This window comes from Vulpes vulpes, chromosome 1 (assembly GCF_048418805.1).
Source record: "Vulpes vulpes isolate BD-2025 chromosome 1, VulVul3, whole genome shotgun sequence".
Lineage (NCBI taxonomy): Eukaryota > Metazoa > Chordata > Mammalia > Carnivora > Canidae > Vulpes > Vulpes vulpes.
The window spans coordinates 52,343,930-52,359,439 of NC_132780.1; the positions used below are offsets into that span (position 1 = coordinate 52,343,930).

Genomic DNA, 15,510 nt, shown 5'->3' on the forward strand with positions numbered 1-15,510 from the left:
GAGAAGCAGACTCCCCAGTGAGTACAGAGCCTCACAGGGGGCTGGATCCCAGGACCCTGAGATCATGACCTAGGCCGAAATCAGACACTTACTAACTGAGCCAGCTAGGTGCCCCCAAAACCTATTATTTATCAAATTATTTTTCCCTAATTATTCAGGAATGGTACCTGATTCAGTTATTATTGAATGTAGGGCATAGTTATCAAAAGAAAAAAAATGCAAGATATCTTTTTGAAAAGGTATTCACAATAGTTTGGAAAACTCACGACCACGGGATGGCCAATCATCCAAACACGTGCTTTTAAAAGATCAAAAACACTTCTGTGCCAAGAGACGTTAAGTACAACCTGTGCCAAATGTAGGAAAGAGATCTACTTACTAATAAACACGACCTTCATTTACAGAGCTGCAAGTCAGTCTTAACTGCAGCAAGGGGTCATGGAGAACAGGAACAAATACAAATCTGCATGCCCATCTCCAAAACTCGGGTATATTAGAGCAGATCAGCAGATGGCTACACTTGCATGAGAGGCTCCCTAAGCTGAAATGGGGAAAACAATGAAGGGTGCCCTTAGGATTCCGGGAGAAAAGCTCATGAATCCAGAAGAAAACCAAAAGTTGGTGGCCTAGAAAGGCAGAAAGTCACCCTGAGATGTGAGAAGCCAAGAGACATGTCCCTCGGTTTGTGTCACTTCCGCCCATCCTCGGGGAGAAGTACTTTCAAGTAACAAGGGGATGGGGGCTCCTCGGTTACCCTCTTGCCCAGTCCCACAGTGCACCTGTTCCAAGCCCTCGGTGAAGACAACTCCTGAAAGCACAAGGTCGTCTTCTGGAAATCTTGAAAGAGCTGCATAAAGCAGGGGGGGGGGGGGGTTAAGAAGCTTGTCCCACTGGGGCAGCCCCAGTGGCCCAGTGGTTTAGCACCTGCCTTCGGCCCAGGGCGTGATCCTGGAGACCCAGGATCAAGTCCCACGTCAGGCTCCCTGCATGGAGACTGCTTCTCCCTCTGCCTGTGTCTCTGCCTCTTTCTCTCTCTGTGTCTCTCATGAATAAATAAATAAACAATCCTTAAAAAAAAAAAAAAAAAAAAAGAAGCTTGTCCCACTGAAGACCCCAGCTCCAGTGAGCAGCATCAGGCTTTGCAGGCCCGAGGAGGACGCATGGAGGACAAGCTGGCTGCAATACCACAAGCAAAGAAAGCAATAAAACAGGACCCTGGCCCTGCCTCGATGCTCTTCAAGGAATGAAGCCGATGCAGCAGCAGGAAATGTTGGTCAGAGCATGCAGCTAAATGTTGGCAGATCATGCAGGGTAAGAGCCACAGCAGCCAAGGAGGGCACAGGTGCAGCAGCCTGCATGGAGTCCCATGAGCCAACTCAGCATCCCTGGGAGTGGACTTGGAATCCCAGGACCAGCAGGGTGTCAAGACCCACTGCAAGTGCCATTCATGCCCCAGGCACACGTATTACGGCCGGTGTAGCAAGGAACAGAAGGCTTACGGTAAAAATGTTCACTCACCTTCCTCCGGAGCCATGGCGTCCTGGATAATTTCATAAAAGTCAAATGAGGCTTGAAACTCCTGTTTTCTCCTGCCATGAAGCCCTTTTCTTGAAATGTCCTTTTTGCAGCCTCTAAAGAAAATAAAAATACAAAAATGCTACTGTAATACATGGCTATCTTTTATTATAAAAATAGCAATTCAAAAAATAAATTACTTTATAATGAAGATTACTTTATGTGCCTGTATGGGATATTATTTTCTAAGAGAGGAAAAAAACTACAGTGTGTGGCAACAAACGTGTTATTAAATCTGCAGAGATTTCGAACTCTAAGTCCACAAAAGCAACAATTTGAAAAGGAAACATTTAATAAAGGAAATAACCATTTGTTACGATGCTGATTTTCACTGAATATCCTAGTGTTGCCCATATTCATAAAAAAAGGACTAGTTTATCTGTAATTCATAATACCTAAAACAACTACTTCTGACCAAGATGGCATAACACAATCAGGTTTACCCTCCCTTCTGAAACAATAAAAGGGCAAAGTATATAAAATGATGGTTTGTAAGATACTCTACTTATCAGGCAATGAATGTCAGTGATCCCTTAGAGATGAGAAATCAACAAAGTGAGCCCTACGACTGCCCCGCTTTCATCGCTGAGAGTCTAAGCCCCTGTGCAAAGAGGAGAAACCCAGGTGGAGCTGAAAGGAGAGGTGAAAGCATCTATAGTTCACAGGAAAGAGTCCTGGAAAAGTGAAATACACACAGAGAAAAACCCACAGATCTGCAAAGGGTTGTCCTAGAGTATTCAGCTGAGTATAGACCAGCACATGTATGTTAGCAAACTACCCGAGGATGGAGGAACACATTCAAAAGTGTTAGAGGGAACAGGGCCCGGTGCTCATACAGGGGCAGGAGAATTGTCTGGTCCCATGAGCCAGACTGAAAAAAACCTCGAGATTTGTGGAAAACTGGGTAGAATGAATCAAAAGGTCTTACCACAGCGGTGGGGAAAAATTAGCTTTGAACTGGTGCTGTTCTAGTCCCATCTAAAAAATCTTAGAAGCAAGATCCAAAAGGAAAAAACTGTTTCCAAGTAACTTGTGTCCCAGAACAAAGCCCAAGAGTATTTATAGGACTACAAAACTATCCAGACCCAACAAGGTATAGACTTCAAAACACCTGGCATCTAATAAAAAAAATGTTCAGGTATGCAAACAAAAAGGAAAATGTAACCCACAAAAAAAGAGATAAATCAATTCATCAAAGGGACCCAGAACTGACACAAATACTAGAATTAGAAGATGAGAGAATCAAAATAGTGACTATGATGGCATGCTTTATGCTCAAAACGTTAATAGAGACATGCAAGATAAAAAAAAAAGACCCAAGTCAAATTTATAGAGATGAAAACTGCAATGTCTAGACAAAAATAAACTGTATGGAATTAACAACAGCTTAGACATTATAGAATAATAAATTAATGAACTTGAAGACCGCAATAGAAGCCACCCAAAATAAAATACAGAGGAAAGAAAGAAAGAAAGAAAGAAAGAAAGAAGATAGATCGTTAAGTGTGGGGTAACAGCAAGTCATCTTATATACAAGTGAAGTCCCTAAAAGAGAGGTAAGAGGAAGACAGAGAAAAATACTTGAAGAAATAATGCCTGTTGGGGAACGAGAGTTGCCACAACCACGACAGAAAATAATCTAGGTAATAATCTTTAAAATTTAAACTGCACAAGTATTTGAACCAACAAATTCAATTCTAGGCAAATACACAAAATAAAATTATCAGCACATAAAATTCTATATAGAAGATATTTAGCAATGTTCAAATTCAAACAAAGTAGAAATAACCTCATCAATAAAGAAATGGTTGCTGAATTACCATATGGCATACTAAGCACTATCACAAGAAAAAGCAAATCAGAGCTACACATAATGTCCTGAAAAGATGCCCATGATCTATTAAGCAAAAAAAGGCAAGTTGCATGGTTAATATAATAATAATAGGATTCCACGGTTTATTTAAAGAAGGTAAATTCTCTGTATTTATGTTCTATTAGCATAAAAAATGGAACAAAATACCTTAGGATGAGGGTTGACATTGAATAGAGATAGATGAGACTAGTAACATTTTCTTTACACACCCGTACATTGTTTGAGAGGTTATAATGAGTGTTTATTACTTCTGAATAATAAAGGTGGAAAAAATTAAGTAAGCACAACAACTGACTATGCATGAGCCATACAACATTACAACATTATTACAAGGGCACAAGCATCACACTGGAATGCACGAAAAGAATTTTTGGCTATATATATGAAAAAAATCATACTTTTCAAAGATCTTTGGTAAACAACTTCGCATCTGTTCTCTCTACCACAAAATCAGGCAGGGCTAATTCCTAAGTTAATTTTAAAGATAAAAAAAAAAAAAAAAAAACGGAAACATAAGAAGGTCAACGCTCCAAGTCACACTCCTCGTCAGGAGGAAAGAAGGAACTGATCCAGATGCTGTCGTGTCTACTCTGGTCATGTTTGAAGCTGGCTAAAACCTCAGCTTCCAGCGGGCTCAGCGACGGGCAGGGAAGCTGCCCCAGCAAATGACTGAGGAAGAGGAAGGCAGGGCATGTGTCCCGGTCCACTATGTCCACACACGCTGGACGTAGTGTCCAGTCAGAGCAGCTCCCCGGTTTTACGCATTTGAGCTTCTAGGTAGCCTTTCATTTTCTAAAAGGATTCCAACATTTACCTGAAAAAAGTTTGAAAAATCAAGCCTCAGAAAACACACAGAGACGGTCCCTTTAGTAACAATAATCCTGCCAATAATGTCCATTAAAAAAAATGAACGGGTGAGTTATAAGGCAAAAAAAATGTCTTTGAAACTCAAATAAAACCACATCCAATCCAAACGTGTTGAGAAAAATTGTTCCTTTTAGATTCATTTACTTTTTAGCAATGGGAAATATGCTCTAATTTTTCTGACAATTAAAAATCACAAACCTAGTGGGAGACTATCTAATCTTTCCAGAAAACACCAGGAGGATGCCTGGGTGGCAGCCAGTTGAGCATCTGACTTGGTGTCGGCTCAGGTCCTAATCTCAGGGTCATGGGCTGGAGCCCTGCATGCATGCTCAGCGTGGAGTCACCTTGAGATTTTTCCTCTCCCTCTGCCCCTCCCACTCCTGCTCTCTCTAAAATAAATAAATCTTAAAAAAAAAAAAAAAAAAAACAGTGGGAGGATTAGACTAGGCTGGGAGGCTATGAAGCCAAGAAGATGTCCAAAGTGATGGTGGAGACCGGGTCTGCTGACACTCCACCCCACAGGGCCAGACCTGCTGCCACCTGCCTTACACTGGGGGTAGCCACCACCGAGGACACAACCCATCGCCCCAGAATAGACTCTGCACTGTCCTTTTTTGTTCAAGTTGCTGGCTCCTGATTCAAAGCCAAGACCAAAGCAAGATTGCGTTTCCAGCACCAAAGCCAACTGCGGAAGAAGGAATGTGACATGGGAGAGAGTGGGGAAGAGTTCAGATGCTGGGCAGCTACAAAGGGAAAGACAACAGTCCGGCGTATGCATGTGCTAACATAATAAGAGTGCATTTATCACAACTACTATTATAATTAACTCATCAGCGTTGGTTCACATAATGAATCATAAGCAGGTATGTCTTTCCTCAACTAGCCTGTCCTAACAGCTTTGGCCCTCTCTGTTGTGGCATATCCTCAACCGTTTTTCAACAGACCTACAGAGTTAAAATATTAGGCTGAATCATGCAAAACTGTCATTTTTATGGATCAAAAATAGTCAAATACTGGCAATGTCTGATGGCTTGACATATGCCATGGGGGACTAATGAACTAAGTTTCTAGGATCTGACTGAAGGGATCAGGGCATACTTTCTAAGTCTTCAAGTTTTTGAAGGATTATCATATACAAGAGTTGCTGATAGCGACTCGGCAACATGTTCATATCAACCCAGAAAACAGAAATGGCATGAAGGTGTGAAAGCAAAAATCCGTTTCTTCTTTTATTTACTGATCACTTCTCAGGTGTGCCAGGCACCGTCTGCTTACGACCGCGGACATGGCCCTGCTTTCGCTAAGTCTTAGGGACAGAGCTGGGCCCAATAAAGAGGACTCAACAATGTTCAGAATTATCAAAAACTATAAAAGATACAAGGAAAGAGGTTTTGTTAAGAGAAATTAAAATGGTAGGTATTTGTATCATTCATTACTACCTAGAGTAGTTTTCACATTTTATTTTTTTCATATAATAATCTCATTATCAATTGATTGTAAAGATACAATATTTTTCTATTTACTGGTTTCACTTACTTTAAATTTTGACCCAGCAGTTCTCATTACTCACTGGGTCTGAAATCTTTGATAATGGAGAGCCATCCATAATACTGCTTTAAATAATACTTGTCACAAAGCAGATAATTTGTTATTAATGTGGTTTTCCAGTACAGTACATTCTCTAGGGAGAAAGAAATAGGGAAAAAAGAAAGTGTTGCCTTCTTTTGGAAAAGTATTTCTTAGTGTTGTTCCCCCCCCCCCCCCCCCCATTAGCAATATTATCTATTGCTTAGCCAGACTACAGGGTAATGGTCAGGGAAATATCATTCTCGAGATCAGAAGAGTTTTTGAAAGAAGAGTGTGAAAACCACATGTCATTTTTCATCCCCGTTAACTCATGTTCTGGAGGAGAAGCTTATGAATAATTTAAGAGATTGTTCAATTCCTCCTAGTACCACAGACATTCCTCCAAGCACTAAGTAGAAAATCACACAGCAAATATATCAGATACCCTTCAAAAGTCAGCAAGGAACACTTCCTAAATAGTATAATTTACCTCATTGCTAAAGATGCAAAACGTCTGAAGAATCATTTCTTAAAATGTATTTTAAACACTAAGAGACTTGGCTGTATAAAAGAATACTGAGATGAATAATCTTTTTGAGATGAATAATTTAATAAAGAAACAATATTTTGTAATCCTAACAAATACAGTACAGTTTTATCTGTTTGGGCGAGTTTGTTTGTTTTATCCAGCAGACATTTATGGAGTATGCTAAGTACCAGGAAGTTTTTCCTGTTTTTTTAAATTCTAAATATACGTATTTTTACATAGGAGATTTTCTTCAAGTGAACTCTTAAGTATGTAGCAATGGGACGCCTGAGTGGCTCAGCAGTTGAGCTTCTGCCTTCGGCCCAGGTCATGACCTCAGGGTCCTGGGATCGAGTCCCGCATCTGCCTCCCTGCAGGGAGCCTGCTTCTCCCTCTGCCTGTGTCTCTGCCTCTCTCTCTCTGTGCCTCTCATGAATAAATAAATAAAATCTTTAAATAAAAAAGTATGTAGCAACAATAAATTCATATGTAAAATGTAAAGAAATTGCTAAAAGTTCTCTGAAAATAAACCGCAACAGATCAATTTTAATAAAATCTTAATTATATACACTTTTAAATTATATACACTTTCTTATAAATTTTCCTTTTTTTTTTTTTTTTTTGCTATTTTTCCCTGTTTCTAACACGGTGAGGGATATTTATATGATACCATGATATATATGAGAATAATCACAAAGGTTAATTTTTTTTATTGAGGTGTATAAATGAGATTATTAATAAAAATAGCCTAGAAGATGAAATGTAAATTAGGTAGTCCTAATATATTCTTTTTTTCTAATATATTCTTAAATTTAAATATTCTATTTCAGATACACCAGAAATAATAAGTTGGATTTTAGTTTTAAGAAGACCAATCTGTGATGAGACGATACACCACACAACAGGAGGTGGTAAGGTCTTCCCATCTGGAAGATACTTCCATATACCCTTGTAAGTTACAGTAAAACTATGTCACATATAATATGAAAAATCTCAATAGAATTTTAGAATCACTTTTTAGCCATTTAAAACTTTAAATAAAAGTGATACAACTGTTTTAACGGTTATTACTATTTAAAGGATTCTTGTTTCCATGCGCTACTTAAACTGTTCCATTTTTAGATGTTTTAGTAAATCACCTGAACTCTATGCTTCAACATAACGGCTGGCATAATGTTGAAATGAACTTCAATTTAAAATTTTTATACTCATCATTTTAAGCAGGTATTTCCAATCGATTACTTGTAAAACTGTCAAATAGAACTTTAAAACGTTTCATTCTTAAAAGCAAGTCTTTAAAATTACACCTTGATGCCAGAGGAATCACATTCATTCCACTGCAGTTGAAGAAAGAGACTCCAGGTGAGCATTCTAACACCAGCCTAGTTCTCCTATTATTCAACTTGTGTTCTTGGACACGTCACTTGCCCTCAACAGTGAAAGTGATGAGGCCATTACGTTTGGTCTCGCAGGTCCCTCTCCTTATCTTAACAATGAGCTAGTCCAAGTGAACAGTCAGGGAATGCTGGTGCATCATCCATCAGGGATTCTATTTTTTTTTTTTAAGGTGTTCTTTATTTATTAGAGAGAGAGAGAGAGAACAAGCAAGGGGAGGGGCTGCGGGAGAGGGAGAAGCAGGCTCCCCGCTGAGCACAGAGCACCAGGCAGGGCTCGATCCCAAGACCCCAAGATCATGACCTGAGCCGAAGTCAGATGCCTAACTGACTGAGCCGCCCAGGTGCCCTCCTTCAGGGATTCCAGACACCAGGCCTGGATTTTACTGTCATACGAAGATTTAGACATGAATATAAACAAGGGAAGAGAGACTACGTAAAGTTAAATGTTCTTTCAACTACACTTTTATGTTTACATCATACATTTTTTCATTTGTTTACATATCAATTTAAAAGATATTTATTGGATCTCTATTACATAACAGGCTCTGGGGACACAAAGAGGAAAGATTCCCTCAAAGAGCTCCCACTCTAATTGAGAAACATTGATCCCTAAACAATCAAATACAATGAAATATTACATTTTCTACCATAGATATCCATCTATAGAATACAGGGGAGATTAGGGGAGAAAATAGTCATTTCTATTTTGAAGAAATCAGAAAAGCCTTTATTTTGGAAGTAATGTCTGAAATAAGTTGTGGGTTTTTTTTTTGTTTTGTTTTAGATTTTATTTATTTATTTACTTGAGAGAGAGAGAGAGTGCAAGCAGGGGGAGGGGCAGAGGGAGAAAGCAGCAGACTCCCTGCTTATCCGGGACTCAGGCTCCCTCCCAGGACCCCGGGATTGTGACCTGAGCCAAAGGCAGACATTTAACCAACTGAGTCACCCAGGTGCCCCATGAAATGAGTTTTATAAAAGATCAATAATACAGTCTGAAAAAGAAATTAAGAAAACAATTCCATTGATAGTAGTACCAAAAATAATAAAATACTTAGTAATTAACTTTAACAAGGAGGCAAAAGACTGACAACTACAACATATTGCAGAAAGAAATTAAAGACTAAAGTAAATGGGAAATGGACATCTCATGGTCATGGACTGGAAACCTTAATGCTGCTAAGATGGCAATAACACCCAAAGTGATCTACAGATTTAATGCAATTCCTACCAAAGTTACAGTGACACTTTTTGCAGAAATAGAAAAAAAGTCATCCTAAAATTCACTGGAATCTCAAAGGACCCTAAATAGCCAAAAACTATTAATAAGAACAAAGTTGGAAATCTTACACTTTTTTGTTTCAAAATTTACTACAAAGCTACAGTAATCAAAATAGCGTGATCATACATGTCAGAATGGTTAAAATCAAAAACAAACAAACAAAAAAAAAACAACAGGCGTTGGTAAGAATGTTTAGGAAAAGCAACCCCTTTTGCACTGTTGGTGGGAATGCAAACACCTGCAGCCACTGTGGAAAACAGCGTGGAAGGTCCTCAAAAGCTAAAAATGGGATTACCCTATGACCCAGCAATTGCACTATTTGATCTTTATCCAAAAACACTTATGCAAAAACACTCATTCAAAAGGATACATATACCCCTATGATTATTACAGCATTATTTACAATAGCCAAGATATGGAAACAGCCCAGTGTCCATTGATATAGGTAAATGGGTAAAAAAATATGGTATATACATACAATAGAATATTATTCTGTCATAAAAAAGAATAAAATCTTGCCATTTGCAACAAAGTAGATAGAACCAAAGAATATAATGATAAGCAAAATAAGTCAGAGGAAGACGAATACCACATGACTTCACTCATATGTAGAATTTAAGAAACAAATGAACAAAGAAAAAAGAGAGAGACAAACCAAGAAACAGACCCTTAACTATAGACAACAAACTGACGATCCCCAAAGGGGAGGGGAAGAGGGGAGGGGAGAGCTAGGGGATGGGGACTGAGGAGGGCACTTATCATGATGAGCACTGAGTGATGTACAGGACTGCTGAATCACTATATTGTACACCTGAAACTAAAATAATACTATTTTAACTGCACTGAAATTAAAAATTTAAATATAAAAAAAATCCCTTCCCTAAAAAAAGTTTACAGATAGGCTTAAATAATGAGTGGACAATATACAGTGAGAGAGGAAAAGAGGGCGCGCACGTGCACACACACAGGTGGCTGAGGGGAGGCAGCGGGTGGGGAGAAACCAGCAAGATTTCGAGCTTAGGCCAAGTAGGATGCAGGGCTCCCACCCTGAGATCAGGATCTGAGCAGAGGCAAAACCAAGAGTCGGCATTCAAGCAACTGAGCCACCCAAGTGCCGCTAGAGTAAATCTTACAAGTTCTCATCACAAGAAAAAAATGTGTAACTATGTGAGGTAATGGATGTTAACCAGACATATGGTCCCATCTTTGGGGGAAATGACAGTCAATGTAAGAGAAAGTGCAATGTTCAAATGGACATCCTAAAAACCTTCCACTTTTCCTTGTGTGAGAGAAGTACACTTAGAATCTTCTATCATGCTAGCCAAGGGCACTTTCCTCATTAAAAAAAGAAAAAGATTTGCAAGAACTATCGTAATTCTAGCAGGCTAAATTTTTAGCAATCTCTCAATCTAATACACATCTTAACAAAATTATATTTTCGCTGAAATAAAGGAATGAGATCACATATTCATTTCTACACAAAAGCTTTGCAGTGCAATGTCATTATTGTAGGATGTGGAGAAATGCCATATAAATGCATAATTTTCAAAATCTTCTTAGCTCTATCAGCTCCTGCGTACTGCTAAGAAAGGAGAAAGTAGGTTCTGTTTTATTCTGGAAAAACAGGATCTCTCAAGGTCCGGCTAGGAAGCTGACAGGACACACAGAGCTTTGAGGCCACACACCCTGCGTGGACACTGTGGGCAAAGATGGGCCTAGTGTCTTCAGCCCACTGGCATCTACCAGGAATAACACTTGGCAGCAACGTACCTGTATGCATAGTTCAAGTACTGATGGTAAAACACATCTATTCAGACTGTATTAGTCCAAAATATAGAATACATGTCTTCAATTTTACATTAAAAATTCTAAATTATTCTTTATCCTGCAATTTTCAGCAATAAGTTAAAATATTAGAGTCTAAAATTCACTTCTTTTTTCATAACAACTATATAATTTAAAAACTTGTTTGAGGGATGGTCATTAAGGAGGGCACATGATGTAATGAGCAGTGGGTATTATATAGACTGAGGAATCGCTGACCTCTACCTTTGAAACTGATAATCATTTTATGTTAATTTAATTTAAATAAAAAAAATTTTTTTGGAGTTTGTTTCTTTTAACTTGCAAGTTTTAAAACTCTAAAAACTAGGTAAATCATACTATTCATGAGTTATAATGTTCAACTACTTTTCAAGGTAATTTTACTTCATAATATGAACTTAAACTTCTTTATTAATACTTTAATAATTAAATTTATTTTTTTAAAAAATTCTGCTCTTCCACTAAGTCAAACTAGCTCTACCTTGACAATTTTGAACAAATAAGATTTTAATATTCTTTTATCGGCATATACATAAACATAGTTTATTACAGTTTTAAGAAATGTAGGGCTCTGGTCAATTCTAAATGTAGAACTATATCATTTGAATAAGTAGTTTATAAAAAGGACACAAAAAATAAAAATAAAAAATAAAAAATAAAAAGGACACAAAGATAAATATTACATTATTTACTGACACTGAATAAGTAGTTTATAAAAAGTGACACAAACATTACATTATTTACTGACACTGTTGGACTAAAGCAATACTAATCCTGAGGCATTTTTGTCAAAATAAATCCAATAAAGTGAAATATTGACAAAAATTCCCTGTATTGAACACTGTATCTGAACATTATATATGTGGGGTATTAATCCATATATTCACTAAACTTCAATGAAAATTTTCCATATACATATTTAAATATTGATTTCTTATAAAAGTGCATAAAAGTATAATCAAAAGCAACAGTATAAAATACACAAGAGATTAAAAGCAAGCATAACAAGCAGTGATTATATGAGGACAGAATGCTATTCTCCCTCTATTTTCCATTTTTGTAACGTTTTGTTTAAATTTTAGAAAAGTATATATATATTTTTAAGTAACAGTCTCTTACATTGAGAAAAGAATTACAGGGGCAGTGGCCTTTCCTAAAATGACAAAGCAACACCCTTGGGCTCATAGTCATACGAAAGCTGGCAAGATCTCACATTCCTCAGCGTACAATGGATCTTTCATCAATTCTGGAAACTGCCTTTGTGAGAATATTTGCTAAGAATGGATGGAATTCTCAATGTTGCAAGCACCCATTGAATTATTTAAAAGAACAATGAATGAATGACTAATTAGAAATGTTTCTTGAGATCAGGGATATTTATATTCCAAAAGAAAAAAACCTATACCTAGCATTTTCTCCAGAGCAATTAGGAAGAACAGATTAAGTTTGTTATCTGTGGGCATTGGATCCCAAATGCTCTGCTCTCAAAACTGTTAGAGTTGCCTTTTTCTTGACCAACTAATAATTTTAAATCCTTCTTGACTCAAAAATATTGTTTGCATGTTTGTTTATATGTACTTTGCTCTACAAAAGAAAACATAACCAACAATAAAATGAAACTTGATCCTCACAATGTCTCCCTTAACCCAAAAAGAGATGCCCTTTTTTTGGGGGGGAGGGGTTGTTTTTTAAAATTATGTATTTATTTAAGTAAGCTGTATGCCCAGTGTGGGGTTTGAACTCACGACCCTGAGATCAAGAGTCATGTGCCCTTTAGACTGTGCCAGCCAGGCACCCCAAGAGATGTACTTCTGAATGGGTAACTATAAAACAACATAAAGACAATATGACCCTAAGTAGAAAAAAAAAAAAGTATGTCTCCAAAAAAAATCATACATAAGGTTAAAACCACTTAAAAATACATAGACTTTGGGAGAATATAAGGAAATAATAAACACTGACTTCAGGATGATGAAGGATGGCCATATAATGGATTAATGAAAAGGATAATACAGTTAAATTATTACCAGTGTCCAACTTTTGTTTTGTGGACTTTGTTTTGTGTGTTTTATTTGGTGGTGGATTTCCAGGTGATTATGATACCATTTAAAAATAGATGGATGGATGGCCAATAGATGACAGATAGACAGGTAGATAGATGGATAAAGTTAAATGAGCATGGACCAATGATGAGTCTGTTACAAACCAAAAATCACTAAACCTGAAATGAAAGGACACGAGATGATGTGACATGAAAATAAAAATTCTTTACAGCATGTAGATTAACACTCAAACTACAATCTGTAGATCAACTCAAAAGTCGTTCATCCAGATTTTGTAATTTTCTGCTTCTACTTCACTACACACTTTCAATTGTGCTACATGAAGTAACCTGTGATACCTTCTAACATCACCAAAGGACCTCCTGCTCAGAGTAGCACCTAAACAGAAAGCGGGGAAAGTACCATAGAGGAAAATGATGCTGCCTCACTCAGGGACTCAGGGACTCTCTGGAACGGGGTGGACAAGTCCCATAAGTCTCGGAATAGGCAATCAGTGATTCTTATCCATACTGTCAATACTTACTTAATGCCAAATATATGTCAAATGTCATGAAAAGCACTGGAATTCTGCAGACTTAGGATCAGGACAGTCCTAGCAGATACTGAAGTCCAGCCCATCACCATCCAGACTGCCCAGAGTCAACATATCCTCAGGTCGAAAAATCAAAATAATACAGTCACTGTAGAAAACAGTATGGAGGTTCCTCAAAAAATCACAAATAGAAACACCATATGATCCAATAATTCCACTCCTGAGTCTTTACCCAAAAAACAAAGACACCAATTCAAAAAAACATACACACCTCCATATTAATTGCAGCATTATTTACAATAGCCCAAATACAGAAGCAACCTAAGTGTCCATCAACAGGAAGATGTGGTATATATACACCAGAATATTACACAGCCATAGAAAAGGTGGGATCATGCCATTCAAGACAACATGGACGGACCTAAGCATATTATCCTAAGTGAAATAAGACAGAGAAAGATAAATACCATATGATTCTAGTTATAAGTGAAATCTGAAAACAACAAAACAAAACAAACACATAAACAAACAAAAAAGCAGAATCAGGCCTCTAAATAGAGACCAAAACAACAGCTGCAGGAAGGGAGAGCAGTGGGGGGTTGGGCAAAGTGGGTGAAGTGGTGGGAGACACAGGCTTCCAGGTATGGAATGAGTAAATCAGGGGACGCCTGGGTGGCTCAGTCGATGAAGCGTCCAATTCTTGGTTTCAGCTCAGGTCATGATCTGGGTCGTGAGATTGGGCCCTGCAACAGGCTCCCCACTCAGCGGAGTCCTCTCCCTCTGCCCCTGCCCCCAACTCTCTCTCTCTCTCTACAGTGGATCAATATTTTTAAAAAAAAAAGAAGTCATGGGAATAAAAGTCACTGCATAAGGGATAAAGGCTGTGGCTGTAAGAAGGATGTACTGGGTCAGATGGTAGCTACGCTCGTGGTGAACATAGTATAAACTTATCAAATCACTATGTTGTGCACCTGAAACTAATGGAGCATTGTGTGTCAACCATACTCAAAGAAAAAAAAAAAAAACTCAAGATAACTTTCAGGTGTTTTATTTGGCTGCTCACCTACACATGCAAATACCAAAGCAGCTCATTGCTAGCATAAGGTTATAATGGCTCTCCAAAGCTAAAAGGTGTCAAAGGTCTATTATGAGAATTGGGGATGGGAAAGAGATTGCTTCTTCAACACAGGAGATTTCCCATGGATTTGTTGCTGTTTTGCTTTACCTGCTATCTCCAAAAGTAGATTTATGTGATGTCCTTCTGCCAGCTTCACAAATCCAACCTGATTTCCAAAAGTGTCAACCCCTTGAAAGGGCAAAATCAACTCTTTTCCTTGGAGGATTTCTTCTATGAATGGTTTTAATTCCAAAAGAGCACCGATACCACTGGGAAGAGATGATATATTTTTAAGTAATGAAATATATAAAACCAAACAAGAAACAATCAGTTTTAGAAAGATAAGTTTTGATATTTGTTCTAATTAAGGTTCAAAATCTAACCCATGTGATTCAAATTAAACATTAATTTCCCACAAAAATTATGGAAGAAGTAAATTAAATCTTTACTTAATTGTAATTTACATTAAAGACATGAAAGAAAATACTATTTTATAGTTCACCAAGAGGTTTTTAATCAAGAAAATGCTGCATAAACAACTAAAAAAAAAATTACTGATAATATATTCCAAAAAAAATAATATCACAAAAGCTTATATTAGATTATATGGAAAGTTCTAGATTCTTATGAAAAGTACCAATATAGTAATTACTATCTGCAAAGCACTAAAACTTAATATTCATTATCTCTTAAACCATAACAGCCTCCATAATAAGATAATACTGTAACTGGATTAAACGAAAATACAAGCTTCTATTTGCCAACTACAACCGTCTGAGTTTATTTCTGTTTAATGTATGTGATTATAGGACTATTCTGTGTTTCAAATACTTTATTTTTCTTCATAATAACAAATGTTTACTATATGAATGAATCAAACATTATCAGATT

The 15,510-nt window shown here is 37.4% G+C and overlaps 1 protein-coding gene across 5 annotated transcripts in view; it reads right to left on the bottom strand.

The window, feature by feature from the left end:
* The window catches only part of AKAP7 (A-kinase anchoring protein 7), a 125,207-nt gene that overhangs the window by 72,639 nt on the left and 37,058 nt on the right, over nucleotides 1-15,510 (bottom strand). For all 5 annotated transcript variants that reach the window (XR_012002655.1, XR_012002658.1, XM_072764216.1 and 2 more), the window contains exons 5-6: nucleotides 14,728-14,888; nucleotides 1,519-1,631 (exon numbers count right to left, since the gene is read on the bottom strand). Coding sequence is in view for 3 of the 5 variants with exons in the window: in XM_072764216.1 (XP_072620317.1) it covers nucleotides 1,519-1,631; nucleotides 14,728-14,888 (274 nt within the window). In the remaining 2 variants the exon portion in view is untranslated. The remainder of the gene's footprint in view (nucleotides 1-1,518; nucleotides 1,632-14,727; nucleotides 14,889-15,510) is intronic.